We start from the raw sequence: 21,964 nt of genomic DNA, 5'->3' as shown, positions 1-21,964 counted from the left end.
GCGCTGGTAGAGGGGTGAGCCCCTGCTCGAGCTTGTAATAAAGACCCTTATGTACTTGCATCGGTGTCGGCTCCTTGGAGGCGTCAGGGGACTCGTGATTCGGGCACAACACTTGTCATCTTCTGTGTAAACTGAGATGCTTTCTGAGGCCCTCTAGATCTTACTACCCCAAAATAAGGAAAGATACACTCAAGGAAAAATTCTTATGAAGGTTAGGAAAGAGATCTTTGTCTCCACATCCAGAGGGACGGGTCTAAATCATCTGCTCCCGGCTTTTCTCTGGGTCTCACTCTGGTTCTTCCTAGTTGGTTCTCAATTAGGGGGTAATAACCCCCTGGTCGGTCTTTTACTAACCAGTCTCAGGGCTGGCAAAAGTGAGCCACAAAAGGGTGAATGCAAACGATAGCATCTCGTGGGAGCTAGGGCTTCGAACTTTGGCTCTCCCTACAAGGAAGGCAGAAGTAAGTCACTGCAGGTGAGTCTGTCCACATGTGTAGAAGGCTCTGATTCCGGCATCTGTATTAGTGGGAGTGATGCATCTCATCTATCTGAAAGGGCTTCCCCCAGAGCAGTCCAAGTCACAGACAAGGAAGATTGTACTCCTGGTTAATGATAACTTGAAATAAAAAAAGCATAGGAACTTCACATTGTAGAACTAGGTAGGGCATATATTTAAAGACAGTTGAAATCATATCTTAAATGAATCTTCAGAAAAAGTAGGAAACTTTGGCTTGACTTATATATATTATACCATGACTCTCTGGATCTTCTTTGAACAACCATTACCAATTTGAACTCAGAACTGAACTCAGCCTTTTGCCAATTCCCCCTGAATGATGGATGTCAAACTCGTTAAAGCTCAAATGTTGATATCATTTTCTCAAATTTGGAGAGGAAATAAGCAGGCAGTTTCTTTCCCACAGTATAGATTTAAAAGTTCTTAGGAATAACTGATTTCCCCCAAGCCTTCTGTGTGTGTGTGTGTATCTACAATTCCAGTATAATTAATGTACAGTATTAGTTGCAGGTGTACAGTATCGCAATTTTACAATTCTATGCATTACACAGTGTTCACCACAGTAAGTGTACTCTTAATCCTCTTCACCTATTTCACTGACCCACGCCACCTCCCCTCCAGTAACCACTAGTTAGTTTTCCATAGTTAAGACTCTGGCTTTTTTGTTTGTTGTTTCCAAGACTTCTTTCTGTTATGTTAATGCTGGTCTCTCTTAAGAGATTTGTGTATGTGTGTGTTTTTAAAGAATATTGAATGCAGGTCATATTCAAATAACATATTTTAGGAGCTCCCAGTAAAGTTTCCAATAGCAGGGTGCTCTGTGGTTTTCCTAGCTCAATCTGTATGGCCCTGTTGTCTTGTATTATTTCATTTACGTCTCCATGGAACATCTAGAATGGGAAACAAGTTCTCAGAAAATAACAATGCTGGCACTGGAAACCAAGCAAGCAGCCAACCAAAAGTTGTCCTCTGGAACTTAAAAACAGAGAACAAGGCTCGCTCCTGTAAAAGGTGCTTATGGAGCCCTTCAATCCTAGGAAGATCTGGCTTAGGAAATAATACAAAATAGAAATCATTTATTTTTATTAGGTCCATTTTAATAAAGTGTATAAGAGTTTACAACTCAAACAATTATTCATAAAAACTACCAGATACATAAGATAGATCACACAAAGAGTGCAATAACATAAATCTAATAGTCTGCAAATAAGAGGTATTGCAAAAACTGTTAAGATTGACTTTATAAATGTCTTTTTCCCTTCCTTTCCCATGTTTACAGCCCTTGAGATTGCATGCACATATTGTTTTCTGAGGTCTGAGGACTTCAGTATTCCTTATAGCCGAGTGGACTTCCTCATTCAGTCAACTCAGAATGTTTTGTCAACAGAGGGGTTCGCCTCTTCTCCATGGAACGAGCACAGTCCTTGGCCTTTATTTGGTTTCTATCCCCTAACAAATGGCATCAGACACTTTCTCTTTCAGTGGAACGTCTTGCAGGCCTTGTGCTGTCTGGTCACTGTTGCCAGTCCAACACCACACATGAGCCAAGGGTTCAGGTCAAACCCTACTGAGTTTTAGCCTGTGGATGAGACGAGCATGCTTACTGTGGAAACAGCTGAGGCAATGGCTGACTTTCCCACCTGTATCTACAACAACTCCAGTCCTAACTCAAGAGTTGTTGGCAAATGGGACTAAATTTACTCAAGCCAACTACCTATTGCCACCACTTGGTATTCTTTGGATGCCTTCATAAGGAGGTCTTCACACCATGGCAGAAAGCATGAGGATACACACACACACACACACACACCCTTCTCCATTCGCAATCCTCAAACAGGAGTCTTTGGCAGACTCAGAGAATACAACTGGATTTGCCATTTCAGAGTGAAAAGGCTACGTTGTTTTCTCTCACTCCCAAAGTTTCACTTTAACTGATATTGTTAAAAACCACTGCTGCAATTCCTTGCCGAAAGGAATCAGACAGATCCCTTTAACACATACATGCACTTCTATTACAACGCAATGCCGGTATCATTGACTTGATTTCAAGAACAGACGTTGTTACTATACACTCAAAACAGTGCCACCCATATTGAGACCGCTGGGAAGTAGCTGAGACTACATTTCTTACAGAATTATAAATTATGGGAATCTTGGACCAAGCCACGAGTGTGCTGCTTAGCACTTAGCCATTTTGACAAGCAATTCCAGAGTCCTTTCACACCTAGACTTGCCCCTGAATCCTGGAGCACACTCGGCCTGTGTTAGATCATGCTGGAGAGATGCCTTTGGGTTGTCTCCAGAGTAAGGCTGGGCTTCTGCCAACCTTCCTTCACCTGTTCTCCTAGTGCATAAGAAAGGGGAAAGGTGAGACATTTCAGTCTTATTTGGAATTATTCCAGTGTGGTGAGATTATCATAGGTTAGGCTGAAACTTAAGAAGGAACTGTTTACAGTAACAAAGGCACATGAAAATTAACATGATCCTTCAGTCCCACGTGTCTCCCTTCACTTATTGGTATGGTCATAACAGGGGAATGTTAAGTGAGGAAATGAAGGGGTGGGAACAGGTACAAGGAAGGTGAGCCAGGAAGGCCTGTGGGAATAAAGAAGCAGGAAAGAGCTGTGTCTGGCAGTGTCTTAGTGATGGGATCTTGCATACCACACGTGGGATGCCCGTTTCCTAATAAAAGTCAAGGTACCAAGGAATCAGTAGGAACACTAAGTCAGAGAGCAAGGTGGCATCTGGGGGATCGAGACACCGCCAGTGTAGATTTTCACATCTAAGCTGAGGCAGCTAGTTGTTTTCAGCAACCTAGAAAATTTATTTTGTAGCAGAAGAACACAAAAACAATTCCCAACCAGATACTACTTATTTTTTTTATTTTCAAGCATCTTGAAACCCTTAAGGGAACTTCACAAGTTTGCAAATATTCTGATGGTTAAACAAAACAAAACAAAACAAAACAAAACAAAGCAAAACGGAAAAGCCCCCAGAACTGCAAGCAGTAGTTCACAAAGGGATTGAAAAATTACATGATTCCATTTAAAATCTTCGTGTTTACTCCATCAGGCAGGATGGGAGGATTGGAACCCAGGAGTGACTGTGACTGTGGGCATTCACAAAGCACCTCTACCTCCTTAAAAGCTGCAGTCTTTCCAATGGCTTTCCTATGTTTCTTTTATCAAAATAATCCAGGTTCCAAATCTCTCAGGTAAAACTGCACCTGTGTGACCAGCAGCCATTCCACAGTTGACTGGCACGTGTTTTCCAATTACAGTTTCAAAGACGTAGCAGAGAATGACATCTTTCTTATTAAAGGCACCCAATGACTTCATTCTCATGCTGGAGAATGAGTTGGATCTCACCCTTCTCCAGTTTCCTATACAATTTCCTATTGATAAAATACATATTATATGACCTATGTTTTGATGATGTTTCCTTATGGTATCAAATACAGCGTGATTTAATTTCTATTGTCAGATAACTCTGGTGATTACATTTATTTTAAATAAAACTGAGATCTGCTACTTTATGAGTCAGTGAAATGTCCACTGAATAGCTGGAAACACTGATATACATGTACTCTAAAACTTACTACATCAATAACGGAACAATAAGATGCTGATATTCTTATTGAAAGTTTAGAAAGAAACATTGGTCACCATTAAATTCAGACCTAATGTGGCCACGTGAACATGTACACACCAGTCTACAAATAGGACATTTTCAACTCATTAATAATGAGTGAGCCCAAAATGAAATTGAGTTTATGACCCAGGTTCCCATAGGTCCTGCCCAGCTTCTGCTTCCACATCAAATTTTGTTCATTCCACTTCCTAATCTAACAAGGACTGGGAGCCTAGAGGGTCAAATGTAGCTCAAGAAACAGCTATGTTAAATATTTCCCACCACACATAGTAAAACTTCATTAATTTAATAGTGACTGTTAGTCAATTGACATACATTTTTTAAAAGTTCATCAGTGCATGTTGTGGTTCAATGCTTTACATCTAAATATATTCTGGCTCATCACGCTCCATTGAAATGAAAGATCACAAGTTCCTGCATTTCCTAACAGATGTGTAAAAGCAAATAACACATAAATGTAGAAGGTACAGTATTTTGTTGATTATATACTTCTTTTTCTCTTTAATGTTAACCTGCTGCACTATAGGTTTCGGAAACATGCATTTGGTACTAATTCAAAGCACCCTGAGCACTCCTAATTCCTTTAACACTAAAATTTCTAGAATTCCAGATTCAGAATGGCCTCTGGCAAGAATATTTTATCTTTATTTCTTTAAATGTTTATTTATTTTGAGACAGAGAGAGAAAAAAAGAATGAGCAGGGGAGGGGCAAGAGAGAAGAAGAGAGAATTCCACGTAGGCTCTGCACTGTTAGTGCGGAGCCCGATGTGGACTCAATCCCACAAACCGTGAGGTCATGACCTGAGCAGAAATCAAGAGTCTGACATTTAACTGACTGAGCCACCCAGGTGCCCCAGCAAGAATATTCTATCTTCAAATGATGCATTTACCCTATATGATCCAAAGATCAGTGCAGAATTTACTAGTTATTAGCTAATAATTAATATAATCTAGTCAAAAATGTTCATGCGTCACTCAATAAGAACACAAAAGTAATTTGCATGTGTTTACATTTATTTCCTATTCAAAGCATGTATTTAGAGTCTCCACCCATCATAGGTCTCCAGTGAGAATAAAAAAGGATTACAAGCCCATGCTTGACAAATGATTCAACTACGTAAAAAATCACCATAATTTTATCAATTTTACCTTGAGAGCTAACATGGCTACTTGATTAAGAAGTGATCAAATAACCAAAGGAAAGACATTTTGCAGGGCTATTACAGGGGTAATCCTGAATATTTGGAAGAGTGAGTGAGAATGACCTTCTACTTTAAGAGTTTCTGACAGGGGGTGAGAACCTCCCTGCCTATTCCTACCTCTTAGCTCCTGGCTTTGAAGGCTTTAATTGATTAATCGCCAAGGGAAGAGTCTGGGGTGCGAAGTTCCATATGCATTAGCCCAAACTATGTATTCAACTGAAAAGATGATTTTGCATCAATTGTTACCCAGAAAAATCAGAAATAATCACTGGGAGAAAAGCAAACTCTTAGAGGCAACGTTTCACATTCCCTAAAGCGAAAGACTGGTGTGGTTGAAAACTCAGGTGTGGAAAACCACTGCTGACAGCCTGGATCCAGTGCCAGTGATCAAAGTTTATCTTTTATCCTGGACATTTCAAACAGGTGGAGACTAAACTAGAAAAAGTCTTGAGAAGTTGCTGTTCATATCCCACCACCAAGACCCCTAAGCTTCAAATTTAAAGAGTGTGATACCTAATCAGCTGCAATAAGACTGTGGCATTCTGGGTTGAATCTTGGATGAATTTCCAACTCTCACATCATTAATTTGGTTTGGTAAGTAACTCTCCCAACTTCTCCAGCTACAGAGACATCACTAACATCTATTATTACAAGTCACCGGAAGCTTTCGGGTTGATACATGGCACAACAGCTCTTTCCATTAAATTGAACTTCCTCAGCAGAAATCTTCCTATGGAGACACGAGTTTCACCTTAAGGCACTATACTAAAAGGTACAAAAACAGCTGGGAATGAGTCAGATCTTTCCAGAAATAGAAGACATTTCAAAACCACAAGTCAGTCACCTACCTGGCCTACTTCAACATCTACAGAAGACAGAGAACTGGAAGGTTTTCATGGCTAGCTGATTCAGCTCTTTTCTCTTCTCCCAAACCGATTAACATTTCTCAGATTTATATTTCCTCAAGAGGCAGTGCAGAAAGATACCAAAGAATTGGAAAAAACAAATAAGCAAGCAAATCTAGTTTGTCGCCTAGTCTCATGATGAATTCCATAGTGACAGCATGGAGTGCTCAAAGGTTTTTAAGTACTTTAATAAAATATTACTAACACCACACACCCAATGGTTAGAGCTGTAACAAGGTGCTCTTCTCTATTGTTCTGGGGTGAAAATTATAAAAATAATTAAATTTTCAAGACCACGTAAAGGGAATTTGCTAATAGCAAATAGCACATTTTGGAGAAAGAAAAATCGACTCTGAAACCTCAGTTGCAGCAGGATTTTCCTACACCTTCCAATGAATTCAATTTTGCCACGAGAAAAGAAATAGAAACAGGGCTCATGTCAGTTAGGTCAGGAGACAAATGCCAGTAAATGAGTGATTGTGGAGGTAGGCATAGTAAGACAGGATTTACCTAAAGGGAAAATACTCCCTGTGCACACACACACATGGCACACATACCTGTGCACTCCTAGTGATTTAAAAGGCATGGGCACGGGAAGGCTCAACACTGTTAAGACAGGAGCACAGATATCTCATCTGTTTGCATTTCTATGTAGGAAAGGAGCTGACACACGTTACACACCCACAGACACTCATATGTGTGAGAGACCAGCCTGGCTTGCACAGACTCAGAAACCGATCTGGAGAATCCTTGTAGAGCTGCTGGTTTTACAGGAATGATTAGAATCTGCAGAATTACACTTCCTCTTGATTTGCAGGATTTTCATCTTGCATTTCCTTCCAGAAATATCCCCTTTGCAAGAGCATTAAGTCAAGTCCTGAAGGGACTAATCCTGTGTCCTCCAATGGACATGACTTGGAACAGAAACTGCAGGAATAAACCTTGCAGTAACATAGCCCCTTTGGAGTTTGGGGTGAAGTATTTCTGGATCCAAACAAAGAAAGCAGAGTTCTGGGTGGAGGTGGAGATAGAAATGTCTGTAAGTCCAGAAATCAATATAATCAAAAGAAATGAGCATAACTTAAAGGGGTTTCAGCTAAGTATCACTGCAGCTGAGTTTGTTGAGTGCAGAAGTTCTGCTCTGATATGTGAAACTGAAAGATAATAATCGGTGTGTTTCTTCTGAGATAGGCTCAGCTGGGAGTGACGTGGTAGGTACTGAGGGTGGGGTAAAGACAGAGGCCTAAGGCTCGGGGATCACTCCTAAGGTTTCTGCTTGCCTGACTTTGAAGGAAAGGGTGCTAAAGCAAAAGGATCCGCAGCTGGCAGCTCCGTAGTCCTGGAGGAAAGGGATGTGATGGAAACAGAGCCAGCTATCGACTGTTTGTTGGTCTGTGAAACAATTTTGTAGGCAGCAATGGGCTGGGCTTCTGGACTTGGCTCATCTTCTGGGCTATAGTGACGGGAGTATTTGGATAAAGACTGGGGGCGGAATGGTTTGCCAGCCACGGGGCCTGAGACAGCTTCTTTCTGGGGCTGAGGTCCTTTGTTTCTGTCATTAGGATGGCCCCCAGGTTCCAGGGACGGTCCCCTGGGAGAGATGCTGTCAAGATGGTCTCCTGCTTGTACAGGATGGGAGGGGTGGTTAGACTGTTGGACAAAAGCAGCCATTGAATACTGAGCTCGGACGGGAGCATACACTGCTCTCTCCAGGCCTGGGAGCAAAGGGGCGTCATCAGTCTGGCTGAGGAGACTGGCCTGCACAGACAACTCCTGGGAGGCACTCTGAGCAACTGCTAACTCCTCCATGCTCTTCTTCTTGGTAAAAGGAGCTCTCAAGAATACGTCCGCCTCCTCTGGCTGGGAAGGAGCCACACTGCCCTTGGAGACAAATGGGGCTTTGGAGAAAATATCCATGTCATCACTTGGAACCCTTGAGCTCCTGAAGGGGGCCGTGGCAAAAACGTCTGGCTCCCCCAGACCATCAGTGGTCGGTTGTGTGAGGGCTTGGAACTGGCTTGTTCTTCCACCTTGGCCTGCTTTTGCTTGCTCAGTAGAGACTTCCAGCTGAGTGAACGGGATGGCTCCTCCCAGCTTCCCCTGCAGAGGCTTGCAGTTCTCATCCTCTTCTTCAGACTCCATGAGTAGAGGTCGGGACCCACTGCAGTCTAGCATGTCCCCCTCGAGATCAGTCCCTTCCTCTTCGCTGCTGTGGAATGAACTGTTGCTTGAAGGGCCATCTCGGGCCAAGTAGTCAGATTCTAAATTGTTCTGAGTTTTCATGCCAGGTACTCTGGAGGGGTCTGGATACAAGGGAAGGCCTTTAACACCCGTTGAGTCTTTAAAGTGCTCTACAGTTATTACGGGACAGGGATTGGGATCTCTCTGGAGACCTAGAAAAGCACAAAATGAAGAATTAACGCACAGATCAGTCCAACTCTCCACGGAACATTTAATGGTCAACCCGCGGCAGAAACATTGTGGGACCAAATAATAAAGGTTGAAAATGGAAAAGGAAAAACGGAAAAATAAAATCAGGCAAGGCAACGGCACACAAACTGGAACACAAGCAATCACTGTCTCACATTTTGGAACATGATAGGCATAATGTACAGGAAAGGAGATGAAGATGTTAGGCACACAGACATTCAGCAAAACTACGCGCCGCTCCTACTCATGGGGCCAGACACGGACACCTGCTCTACCTGGCACTGGCTCACGATGGAATGAAAACAAACCCAGTCACTCATGTCCACATACACCATGGAAGTTCTGGATTATGTAGAAATACTGTCTGGGGACAAATGCAATTCAGTATCTCACATGTGGTCATCTGCTCCATACTGCCTGTATCTGAGAAGAGATTCCTCACAAACAACACCCTCCCCACCCCCCGCCGCCCTGGAAGAGCAGCAGAACACAGCTGCTTGATAAATGCAAGCTTTACATCGGAAGCACTACTCAAAGAGCACAAGAGTGCCCCAAATACCAACACTGAAGGCACTTCTAAGGGGAGGAGACATGGTCAAAATCATACTAAATAAATCACCTTCAGCTGGAATTGCTTTGGAATTTTGTTTTCAGTCTTCTAAGTTAGCAAAGATCTCCTCTGCTTAAATGAATGTATCATAAAGTCCTTTAAGCAGAAGGAGTAAAATACAAGGATAATTACAGAAATATTTGCAAACTCTAATATACTAGTCTATTTCTATCTAGATAGAGGTGCCTCAAGGTGCTCTGGCTTTTAAAATCAAATAGACAATTATCAGAATGCAAGAGAGCTTACCTTCCAAGAAATATTAGCAGGTTAGAAGTATGTCATTGGGCACATGTTAGCAAAAGGGCAGGAAAAAGGCATATGTAACTAAGCAAGAAGAATCCAGAGAAAAGGTGGTTGGGGGTAAAGATATCATTTTGTCATGGGTTTCCCAACCCACCAGGCATTCGGTACAATGGTTTGGATTCTGTAGATGACTTGGAACCTCTGTACAGAGGTAATTCCATCATCCCCTCCCCACGTTACCCTCTTCCCTTCCAGCAAGTCATTAGCTAGTAGAAACTTCTGCTAACAATTATCCCCTGCTAACGTTTTCGCTTGAATTAAGCACACGGAACACAGCAGAAGCAGCATCAAAATCAGTTTATTGGGAAACCAGTCACTTAGAAACATTACATTGTATGAAAAGAGATGTAGAGAGAGATTGGAACATTTTAGAAGATACTATACAAAAATACTATGTTTCTTGGAATTCTATAACTTATTAGCAGTGCTTCTTTTTAAACAGCTCTGACCTTAAATATCATTTTCAGAAAGAAAAAAAAGGTGGGTGTCCCCCTCATTTTCTAAGAGTTCAAATGCATTTCGTGAATTCCCAATTAGAGTCTTTAAGTAAAATTCTGTACTGGTGCCAAACGGCTTACTGAGTAGTGTTTAAATAATACAATTTTGAAGAGGATAACTTTCTTGAGATACAGTATTAGTACGTGTACCTACAGGGTGATATGAAAGCATTAGTCAGCTGGCAGGAAGTAAACAGAACACCTTTTCTCTTGCAATATATGCAGAGAGACATAATCCTAACCTCTCAGGCAAGTATATTGATCATCAGTTCTGTCACTGATTCCTAAGTGATTATGATTTCTGGGAGGAAATTCAAATGAAAGGGGGCAAAGAAGCTTTCCAAAATAAGGTTTACCAAACAAAGGGGTATGAAAGCCATCCCCAAACTCCTTGAACCACTTCCTAACATAGCATCAGGTAGACGATGTTTTCAGTTGCCCAGACTAAGGCACAATTTCTCATCTTCCAAAACTACCCTGAGAGTTGATGTTATCAAGCCAGTTCTGTAGAAGGGGAAAATATCTCCTAGGGAAAAGAAGTGGTATATTTAGTAAAGCTAATGACCAATTCCGGCATCATACCCATCAATAAGGAAAACTGAACAGTGTGACAGGAGTTAGTGTCTTGGGGAAATTTAAACTGAATTCAGTCAGATCAATATGTAGATCTGGCAGAGAATGCCAAGAAAGCAGCTACTGATAGAACCAGAGGCACTACGGATGCCTCAAGTCTCAGATTCCATTTTGAGAACTACCAAATACCAACTAGAGGTGCCCACATCCAGAGCTGGACAGGATGGAAGAACATACTTAACCTTTCTAGATCACTTAAGAAGTGGGTTCTTGGTTGACTGGAAACCTGCCAAACTAGCATATTTTCGGACTTTAATGGTAATAAGAAAATCATACCTAGAATTTCAAGAACTTTTAAAAATTCACAAGCATAGTGACAAAAACCCTTTAACAGTGAGTTTGCAAGGAAAACTTATTTCCAGTTCTTCAAAACAAGGCCAGACCCATTTCTATTTTTCAGCATTATTCTAGCTTTCTAGGGTTGGAAAACTAAAGGATTTTCCTGAGAAGGCTAAATCTCTCAACCTCTTCATTCATTTTAGAGAAGGTATGGTGTGACGACAGCAGAGAGCAACCGCCCTTTGCAGCTCTCCAAGCTGGGCATTCTAGACACCAAAGAATGCCGGGAGGTTTGGGGAAGCATAGACATCCACACTCCCTTCAGCGCAAGAACCAAGCAGTCAAGAGAATGAGAGATTCTAAATAACTGTGAGAAGATGGACACTGAGTCTTGTTGGCAGTCAGAGGTTCTTTCTGGAATATGAGTGTGTTCTTGTAGGGTAGGGAAGGCACGTATTTTCAAGGTGAACACTCCTTATAGATGAAGACGGCCTTGCACTATTAGGAAAACATGTTTGCAGTGGTCTGGCTACTAGCAATGAAGGATTTGCACTAATTTAACCTTGTGTCTTGGCTCTGTTCCTCTGGTAACCAACCATGCATAGCAGATGCCCCGTGACCACAGAGCTCAATAAAGTTAGCCCGTTGTTCCTGAGGAGTGGGGGACTTAAATCTAGGACCTGGTTCTGCAGTCTGCACGAGGGCCTTTCATATCATAAAGCCTAAAGTAGGGCATTTTGTTCTAATTCCCTCAAACTGGGTTATGTGTCTTTCCATTGTGGTTTAGGCCGTTAAATTAAGCAAAAAGGCAAGACATGCTTCTTTTTCTCGCTCTCATGTAAGACTGTGTGCAAAGTTAAGGTTAAGTATACGTTTTGAAGCTTCTACCAGGGATAACGCCATTTTAGTCTATTTTGAGGCTCCAAATTGTGTAGACTTCCCTAAGAGTTTATATGCTTGACAGAGTAGTAGAGGAGTCCCCCAAAAGTATCTGATGACTTGGCAACTTTCTTCACTAACTGCTTACTAACTTCCAAAGCAACCATAACTGTTGAATGATTTGGGATATGTTTACCCTCGGAATTTTATTGGATGGACATAGTGAGAGGGTCATCAGAGTACTTTAAAAAAAAATAAAAATCTGAAGACTTAAATTTCAGGCTGGATACTCTTTAGTATAATCGTGCACAATCTGGAATTTTCCTTTTCTCCATACTACAAACTGAAATAACAGGCATAGGAAGTATCAAAGACATAATTCTTGCTAAAAACTGAAAATGAAGACTTGGGGAGTACTGAGAAACCTTCTCATGCATTTAGCAAATAGAAAGCAAAACATCCCTTCATAAGAACGTCAGAAATGCAGCACCAATTGAAAGTCACACTTTTGGAGCCAAATCAGGGAATCAAGAGATGTATATCAAATTAATAATTTCCATGACCTTTTAGCTTTGATAATAAAATTAAGGGTTTGGTTCTACCATATGTTGTGCAGTGGCATTAAGACCCATGACTGGGGAACAGAGATTTGATGGGAGCCAGCATGGGCCAATGATGCTGTGCTTCTCAAGCCAGTGGAGCAATTAAATGAGATTTCTCCCTGGGTATAAAACTGCTGTTGCCAACATAAAATGTTTAATTAAACTGGCCTGGGTATATTAAAGATTAAATTAGAGGAGGGTAGCTGCAAATCTGTGCTCCATTTTCAAACCTGCATCTCGTCATATCAAATGCAGGCTCACAGGGGTTTTATTCTCCCTGACTCCAAGGTAGCCATGGCTCATGTAAAATGTCCTCAGCAGGTGTCCGCACTTTCCTTGTGCACAGCTACTTAACTGCTGCTAGACAATGGGTTTAAATCCTTTGTGCAAAAGTGGGCTTTCAGATTAGGAAAGGAGCAGCTATTTTAAGTTATTTACATCTGTGAACATCAGGCTCCTGGTTGAACAGATAAGTCTTTATTCCCCTGTATGTTTACATAATAAATTGTTTACAGACTTTTTTTTAAAATACAATACTTGCGTGGCAGTGTTTAAATTTCATATTTTTACTGTACAAGATAGCTTCGGGTACCTTTGTTTGCTTTGTCTTCTTGGGGAGGACATGATAAAGACCTGTGGTAAATATACATCCATGTGACAAGGGGGTGTGAAATCGAGTAGAGCAGAATACTCACAGGAAGAAGAGTAAGGTCAGGACACTACACCAAAGTGGGAACCAAGGAAGTGTCTTCCATCCAAGCAACTACCACCATTTGACAACTCTGCATAAGTTAGCATTACCCAGAGAACCTCCTTCCTCCACCTTGGTGAGAAGAAACCCAGGATAAACAAAGTAGTATCTTGTTACAGATTATTTGAAATGGAGGCCATCTGGGATTCATTTCGACTCAAGAAACCCAAGTACATCCAACTTCAGGAACATGACTAGGGTAGAAAACGAAAAGACTAACTTTGTGTTAGTAAAATTATAGTCTCTAGAGAGGAATAAAAGACAGTTTTATATTATCTGGAGTGTTTCAGTCAAGATTTCATTTTAAATATCCCTCTGCTAGTATCGCTGTTCTGCCTGGCAGCCTCTAATTTGCTTAATTCAGTACTTTGGGTAATCCTGTCATTTTTGTCCCCAAACTCTAAGTTCGTGGCTACCCCATCCTGGTAATCTTACTGACAGAGAAAGTTAAAGACTCCTGGAAATTTAGACAAACATCATCATGGGAGACTTTACTTTGGCCCAAGGTATCTATAGTGTGCATTTATTCAGGTGAACTCAGATCCCTCCATACTTCTGGGCTGAGGTCAACCCTGAAGGTTCTCCCCTTCCCATACGATTGCTGAAGTCAGACTGTTCCTGACTTGAGGAAAACTGTGTTAGTTTGAATCAAAATGATCAATTACCTGTCAGCAGAGCAGGAAAAGAGTATTATAAACAAAACTAATTATTTCATTGAGAAAATTTTTCTTGAGTTTGTTTCCCTGTAATTATTAGCAACCCAAGTTCTATAATTCTACTTTAGAAAAAGCCAAGTCCAGTATCAAATGACACCAAAAAAAGTGACAACCTCTTTCAGAGGTATTTTAAAATCCGCATCTTTCCATTTTCTAAACTACTAAAGACAGGTGAAATTATGGAAGTTCCCTTATTCAGAATATCAAGGAAATTAAGACTGATTGTTGTCACTTTCCATTATAAGGTCCTCTCTGGGAATTTTCTGTGGATTATTCCTTTTACGGTCTTTAATAGTAACCATGTTTCATCTAAGGGAAGGGGGGTGATTTTGTTAAATGTTACCCTGAACAGGAGTCATGGAAAAAGATCAAGAAAGAGATGCTTCCAGATGCTGAAAGCAATACTAATTAGATAATAATTCAACTGATTTTCCTATACCTTATTACCTTCCTTGATGGTATTTCTAAAGAGAGGAGTTTCAAAAATAACCTAAATGATGGCAGCATCATTAGAGTAAGTATTAGCTTCCCAAGTAAAACCAGATGCCTTTGAAGAGAACAACACTCAATTAGCTGTCAAAATTCTGATACGTCTGCTAAAGAAGTCATTAATTATGATTAGAGTCAGAAGTTTCTATTTAAACCTTATCTCTTCCCAGTCTGTGTTTTTAGAAACACTGGGACTTGAATTTGGTGATCTAGTTATTTGAATACTCTAAAGAAAAACAACAACAACAATGGGTTATGTGTTCTGGTAGAGCTACTACTCTTATACAGTTGGATTAAAGTAAATTAGAAACATATGCTTACAGTATCTGCCCATTTTTAAGTGCCAGATCACTGATTTTATGTTTTAAAAGAATTTAAATCTTCTAATGTTGTTTTGTTGGAATAGGTAGGGATGTGTGAGTAATATTTAAAAAGAAAAAACAAAAAAAAAAACAACCAACCTCTATGTCCCCAACTGTCCAGTAATGTAGGCTTCTTCTATTCAGCTAACCAAAAAAGAGCAACCCAAGTTAGTAAAAAGCCCATTATAACTCTCTAAACTGTAAATACTGCTACAGTAAGAGCTACAGAAGGTAACTGAAGAACATCAGGATTATATAAATCCTTCATAGTCCTTCCAAAGCATAATAGTATGTACGTAGAACTCTACAATTCCATAAGTTTAAAGACCACCTGGTTCAAACTCATCACTGTATAAAAAAAGGAACAACAGCTCTTAGAAGTGAAGCGCCTGCTGAAGGCTGCTTGGCCAGTGACTGGCAAAAGTCAGGGAGAGATCTCAGGTGACCTGGCTGGTCCTGCCCAGGCCTCTTCAGCTGGCCTAGCCTCAGTCCCACGCCTGTGAAATGAGGTGGATGGACTAGAGACTGGTCTCTCCGATCCCTCTTGTGGAGTTTGTATGTCTACCAATTATCAGCATACCTCACTCATATCAAATAAACCTTTTCGCTCATGGATGAAGCTATAAACTAAGGGAGGTTCCATTTACCGAGTCACTCACATGGATTCCTTAGCAGAAAAATAGTTCTTCCCTTTGAGGCCCTATTCCTAAAGAACAAACCCAAGACGATTTCATGTCATTATCTCCCTCAGACTTCCTCCATCCAGTCTCTGGCTAGTAGTCTGTTCATTTTCATTAACAGTCTCCATTAAGCTTTATTGAGCCAGATGACTAGATAATATATCTCAATGTGATTACGGGTAATACATGAAAGGAACAATTTAGAGATACCTAATTTCTAAACTCTACTCTTCATGGTTTCAATTGAATTGAGAAACTAGATATTTCATTATATTTCTAACAATGTATATGTATGAAAAAAATCAAATTGGAAAACATAGGCATAAAACATTGTTCTTATTTAAAAAATAAACATTTCCTTCATTAGATTATACATTCTTCCTATGTCCAGGAAAAAGAATACAGTTTTGATCTTCAGTAATATTCCTGTCCATAAAGGGGCAAACCAAGTCCCATTTTCACTGCTATCCAATCATGGAGAGCTCTTCAAGAATATATATATATATATATTAATCTTCAGCAGGAAGGTGGTGTCTCCCTTAATTTTGGAAATGATCCATTATCCTAATAGAGGGCTTTACTTAGCTTATCTAGTTTCAGCTGGCACAGGAAGTATTTAAAGTCAGAAGGAAGACTGAAAGATTCTGACTTTTCCTCCACTGCCTTTCAAAGGCTGCTCTCACATTTCTGGGGTCAAAGCTTGACCTCCAAAGTGCAGTGTTTTGCAGGCTATTGTTGCTGCTCAAAATTCTTTTTTTTTTTTTTTTTTCCCCCCCCCCCCCCCTTAAAGTGCAAACGTGAAGAAGGAGAAACAAAATAGAGAAACAGGCAAGTGGGCTTGGAATTTTATTTGTACAAATCTGATCAACTAAGACTTTCCCTTCTGATCGTGGAAAATGGCACTCGAGGAAGACAACCACAATGGGTTGCTCTGTGCCCACCTCTTTTGCAAAAGGGCAATTTTATAAAATTGCTTTCTATGTAAGGGAAAAAAAATACACTTCGATGAGTAAGTACATATACAGAGGGTGACCATGAGGCATGTTGTCATGTCAGTGCAGGGTCCTTTATTTATTTTATGAACAATACTCTAAGGTTAGTGAGGAACTACACTTTGTTTTGTTTTTTAATCTAGGAAGCCAAGGAAAACCAACTGAACATATTTCATTGGCTGCATCCTTCAGTTCCAACATCAGAGAGAGAAAGAAAGGTAAGTAGCCAGAGTCAAATTGTGCCCAGCTTGTAGGCACACTTATGTCTGATTATCTGAAAATAAACAACATGCTTATTCTACAAAGACAGAGGACCTGCTGAAAGCTTAAAGCAACACACAAGCCTGATACTCAAAATGATTCCATATGTTACACTGTAGGACTGCTGTGTAGTTATACAAGGGAAAGAGATCAAAACCCTGTACAGACACCTGATATCAGACTTGAAACGCCAAGTGGAAACAGAACTATTCAGCGTCTTCATTTATACACAATTTACAATATTTGATTCAAAATAAAAATCACAAGAAAAATACATCTGTTTCTGCTACAATTCCTTCCCCTCCCCCATCCACCCCCCAGTTAAAAGTCTTCTAATAAAAGGTATCATATTACCACCATTGTCTTGTTTTGGTCTAATTCTGAGATCCCGGCTTGGGACAGTTAACATGGAAAGGAATGGCAATACTTGGGTTTTATATAATGTACACATTTTATCCAAGGATCTCAAGTACTTGCAGTCACGTCTCCAGATCTGAGAAATCACGGTTCAATGGAAGCCAGAATGCTGGATGAATGCTGGCCAGGTTGCATGGGGTGTAAAATCCCTTGGCTAAGTCTATGATCAAACAAGGTCAAAGCTGGTTGGCTAGAGCTGGGCTCAATTTCTCTTTTCAAACATATCCCATCCGTCTGTCAGTTTTACCCTCTCTTAAATCACACACCCATCTCCGGGCTACTGCCTAGAGTTAAGACCAACTGAAGAAGCCATGTCCTCATGATAATGCAGCAGCGTAAAAAGCAAAAACAGAGAAACACATTCATCAGCATCTGGCCAAAGGAGACAGGGGTTGGGAGGACTGGTGTGGGAGGCCATTCCTAGCAAGAATGAGACAAAGGTGTCAGTTCACTAGTTTCAGTTACAGTTAAGCTTTTGGTGGAGTTGATTCCAGCAGAGGTGAAGCTCATGGCATCTAGCGCTTGGTTTAAGATAATGCTATTGAAGAAGGGTAATGAGAAAACACAGCAAACTAACAGGGAGGAACTGGCCAAGGAATATCTGGAGGGCCAAAGTGATTTTCTTTCCTTATCATTTCTACAGGAGAAGGCAAGGGGTAGGAGATAAGGGCTGGAGGGCCCCTTATTAGCAGATTTTTTAAAAAATCATTTTTCTTATAACTCCGTAATGAAAATGTATATTACGGTATGAAGGTTACAGAACTGCATCTGCTACTGGGTCACGGCTACAGGTCTATGAGCTGATCCACCAGCAGTAAAGACCTGGCTAGGTTGGGAAGACTGGACTCAGAGCTCCCACTGCTGTTTCTAGAGTGCCCACCTGGAAGTGGAGAGATAGGAATTCAGTACAAAACACAGAGGGTTAAGGTTTAGATGTGCAGAGCAAGCAAAGGAGAAACAAAACAAAACCCTAGAGAAGCAACACTTTACATCTGAAACTCTTACATGTTGATTTTTAAACATATACGTTAGGTATCCACCACCTCCCACCAAAACTTTAGGCACTGTGTGCACACCATACCACAGGCAGAACACTTTGCAGAGAGGATGCTATTTTCAAACGGGTATACATTTTGCCTGAGAGCTGCTGGCTGTACACTAACTTCCTGATAATATCGACTGAGCTCCCTGATAAAGTAAAAATCAATAATTGTTGCTTTGGGGAAAGATCTGTTATTAAGACCACTGCAATAGAAACATGCTTTAAGAAATATATAGATGGTCCCATGGTAATTCAGTGTCTCATGGCACATTCAAATGGTTATAATCCATCAAAGAGGAAAAAGGATGCTCCACAAATGTCCAAAGGATACAACTGATATCAAAGCACCGTGCTTAATCTCTTTGGGAAGAGTACAGATTATTCAAATCATGCTAAAAAATGTTCAGTGCTTTTTTTTTTTTAATATGTGTATATATGACTTCAGGTTTCCACTGACTAAAGGTCATTTTAGTTTTGGCTTGATACTTTGTAAAAACCAGGTTTTAGTCAAAGAGTTAAATATTTTTCTTCTCTCTGAATAAATACTACAGTGAAGCTTTACTACATCTCCACTGTATCTATATCTGTATCTTATATGGTCCAGCCCCAAGGCCTGTCATTACCCCCGTTCCCTTCACTAAGTGTTGGTGCTTTCTATGCTTTCTTCCCTCTTGCAGATTAGGTACATTACTATTTTGTAAACAGCTGTGATGCCAAGCTCTTCTCTTTTCCCCATCCTCTCTTTCTTACCTTGTGGGTTTTTGGTTATCAATACAGGAATAGGGTCAAACTCATCTTCTGCCACCTTGTCCGAGCCCTCAGGGACATCAAAACCTGAGATGAGATTACTATCTTCTGCAGCTTAATACAGAATGCAAGTACACAAGCAGAAACAACAGAGGCAGAGATTAGCAAATGAGAGAACATGTCAGAGGCACAAAGTTCCCACCTATACAATCACTGTTGTTTTTGAAGATGAAAATGCTTATTTTCATGAGTGGAAATAAAAGTAGCAAAACTGGAAAATAGGGAAACAGAAGAAAAAATGATTTCAAGCTGGCCATGTTAAGACTTTCATAAATGATTAGGGAGAAGGGTTTTATGATCTCTACCATTTTAAGACCTTTAACTGTAGTTATTGTGAGGTATCTCTTCAACTTTAGTAATTCACAAAGGCACAGTAATTAGTCACTTATCCTCCTTATTGAGCAAAGGCTTGACTAACAAACTGTATTCAAGAAACTCAAAGTCAGGAGCAGGGAGGAGGTCATTAGTAGCACCTGCTGTATACAAGGCAAACAAAATACTTCTGAAAAGACTTGCTGCCCTGTGATTGGGAAAAGAGACTTTCTAATAACTCTGATGCCTCAGGGGGTGTTGGGGCCCAAGATAACATGCACTGAGATTTCAAGCAGAAGTCTGTTAGATATTCTTCTCCATTTTGATAAAGACTATCCTACCAGCACAAGTGCTAGCTGAGCACCTATTTTGCAAGTGATGCTTCTCTGTAATTACACATTGCTGTTGACACACTCCTGCCAGACATAATTGGTTAAACACATACTCTATAAGAACATAATCATTTTAATGTTGTCAAGGGTAAAAACAAAACCTCAGCTATTACCACTGTAAACCATAAACTAATTTATTTTTTTTTGGTTTGGTTTTTTTTGTTTGTTTGTTTTAAGTAGGCTCTATGCCCAGCATGGAGCCCAAAGAGGGGCTTGAACCACAGCCCTGCAATCAAGACCTGAGCTGATGTCAAGAGTTGGACACTTAACTGACCAACCCACCAAGGCGCCCCAAACTAATTGTTCTTTAGTCATCTCAGGGAGGCTCTTTTCTTGAATTTCCTTCAGAAGAAACTTACACTGTTCCTTTTCTACATATGTGCTCCTTCCAGAAAACCAATTTCACTACCCAAGTACAGAAAGAAGATTAGTGAATGCCTGCATATAGTAGGCCAGGTGCTGTGCCTCTCACTTCTACAAACAACTCATTGAGGAGAACCCAATTCAAGCTACTTCTGTCCAGGAGCATTTCAAACCAGTATTAACCCAAGAGTTAGAAACGAAAATGGTAAATCAGAAAGAGAAATCCAATAATCAATCAAGACTTAAAATTCAAAACTTCTATAAGTTCAATCTTTGAAGCCTGACTTTTGAGGACTTAGCCTGCTTCTTTACTATAGCAATCACTACTCAAAAACTTTAAACCAGATTTGATGAAACAATTTTAAGGTCTCAGGCTAACAAGTATCGTATTGATAATAAAAGTTGAGTCAGTGGATAGTCAACGCAACCATCTATGTGCGCGGACTCCAAAGGTATGTAGCTCTGCCTTTAATGGAGAACACGGACTATGTGCACTCTGGGAGACTGCCAGAAAGCAATGACTAAGCCAACCTGTTGTCTAAGCCTTATTAGGTACTCTTCCTAGGAGGGATTCTAACACAGTGGCCAAGAGTACAAACTTAAGTTTTCCATATAGAGGAGGGGGCTAAAAAACTTCACTGCTAAAGACTTTTGGTAAAAAAGATTCTCAGGAATCATTCAGTTCTCCTTTAAGAATACATGTGTGCCCGAGGACAGGAAAGCATTTACCTTTATGGGCTGGAGCAGAGATCGCTATGGGGGCAAACTCTTCCAGCAGGTCAGTAGTAGGGTTAGAAAGCAAGGAGCAATCAATCAGGGAATCTTCCCCGGTGAGAGAATCTGAGTCCAGATTAACAGCATCCCAGGTCAGTGATGGCATTAAATGGCACACACAATACCATGAGATTAGATTTTAGCCTTTAAGTTATTACATTTACATTTTATACACATAATAAGCCAAGGCGAGAGAAAGAAAACCAAAAGTAACATATTAAACCCCCTGCATTTTCATCTATAGTAACAAGTATTTCTAGATTCTCTTAACATTAACATATAAATATGGAATAATTCTTTGCTCAGAAGTTGCTGGGTAAGCAAGTATGTGATTTGGATGCCAATAAAACTTTAGCAACTCAGTTCTCAGCAAATGCCATTTGGGAAAAAGGACTTTGCAACTAAGAGTTTCATTTAAACTTTCCCTGAACATTTATAGGAAAAGGTACTACAGGATGAGGTATCTAAGTGGATGAGGAGGGGATTGTCCCTGACTTATTATTAGCAGAATATGACATGACTAAACAACACTTTCTAGAACTCAATTAGAACCCCATTCGAAATAAAATGATCTTGCTTCTTACTAGTATTCTTTAAATTTGAATTGCTCCTCTGAACACATGATTTTTACTTTTAGTTAAGGAACAGAAGGAAGACAAAATTCAGAGTTCAAGCATTTTCACACACAAATTGTGCTCTGGGAAAGTTTTCTACAAGAAAACAGTCAAGTACGCACAAGAGAAAGGAACCACATTGTCTTCTATGTTCATTTTGTCCCCCACTAAAATGTAAGTTTATTTTCATAGTTCCTAGACTTCCAATGGTTTCTGTTCCAAGTTAGGAAATCAGACTCTTATCAGACTCTTATTGACTATGGACTCAAAAAAATGCACGTTATCAACTCTGTATTTATGGGGAATTAAGGAATTCTATTAAGAGCGAACTTTGAAATTAGAGTGAAAGCAATGCTGAAAACAGGGGAAACTTTCAACTCAACCTATAATTTAACACTAAACTACCCATCTAGGATTAAAGCACTGTGCTCAGGACAGAATGTCAACACACAGAGCAGTAGCTCCATGAAGTCACTGACATGGT

General features: G+C 40.3%; 1 protein-coding gene across 8 annotated transcripts in view; it reads right to left on the bottom strand.

Annotated features, from left to right (window-relative positions):
• Positions 1–3,382: 3,382 nt before the first annotated feature.
• AAK1 (AP2 associated kinase 1) overlaps positions 3,383–21,964 on the bottom strand; it is a 167,469-nt gene continuing 148,887 nt past the window's right edge. For 6 of the 8 annotated variants that reach the window (XM_077766362.1, XM_077766365.1, XM_077766364.1 and 3 more), the window contains one exon: positions 3,383–8,668. In XM_077766362.1, the coding sequence (XP_077622488.1) occupies positions 7,539–8,668 (1,130 nt within the window). In that variant the 3' untranslated portion in view covers positions 3,383–7,538. Of the gene's footprint in view, positions 8,669–16,345; positions 18,057–18,968; positions 19,080–20,821; positions 20,933–21,964 lie in introns of those variants that run through there. The other 2 variants (XM_077766369.1, XM_077766370.1) reach the window with 1 other exon arrangement.

Source organism: Crocuta crocuta, unplaced genomic scaffold (genome assembly GCF_008692635.1).
Source record: "Crocuta crocuta isolate KB4526 unplaced genomic scaffold, BGI_CrCroc_1.0 scaffold113, whole genome shotgun sequence".
Classification (NCBI taxonomy): Eukaryota; Metazoa; Chordata; class Mammalia; order Carnivora; family Hyaenidae; genus Crocuta; species Crocuta crocuta.
Note: the sequence above shows the minus strand (reverse complement) of the source record. Positions and strands in the feature narration are given on the sequence as shown.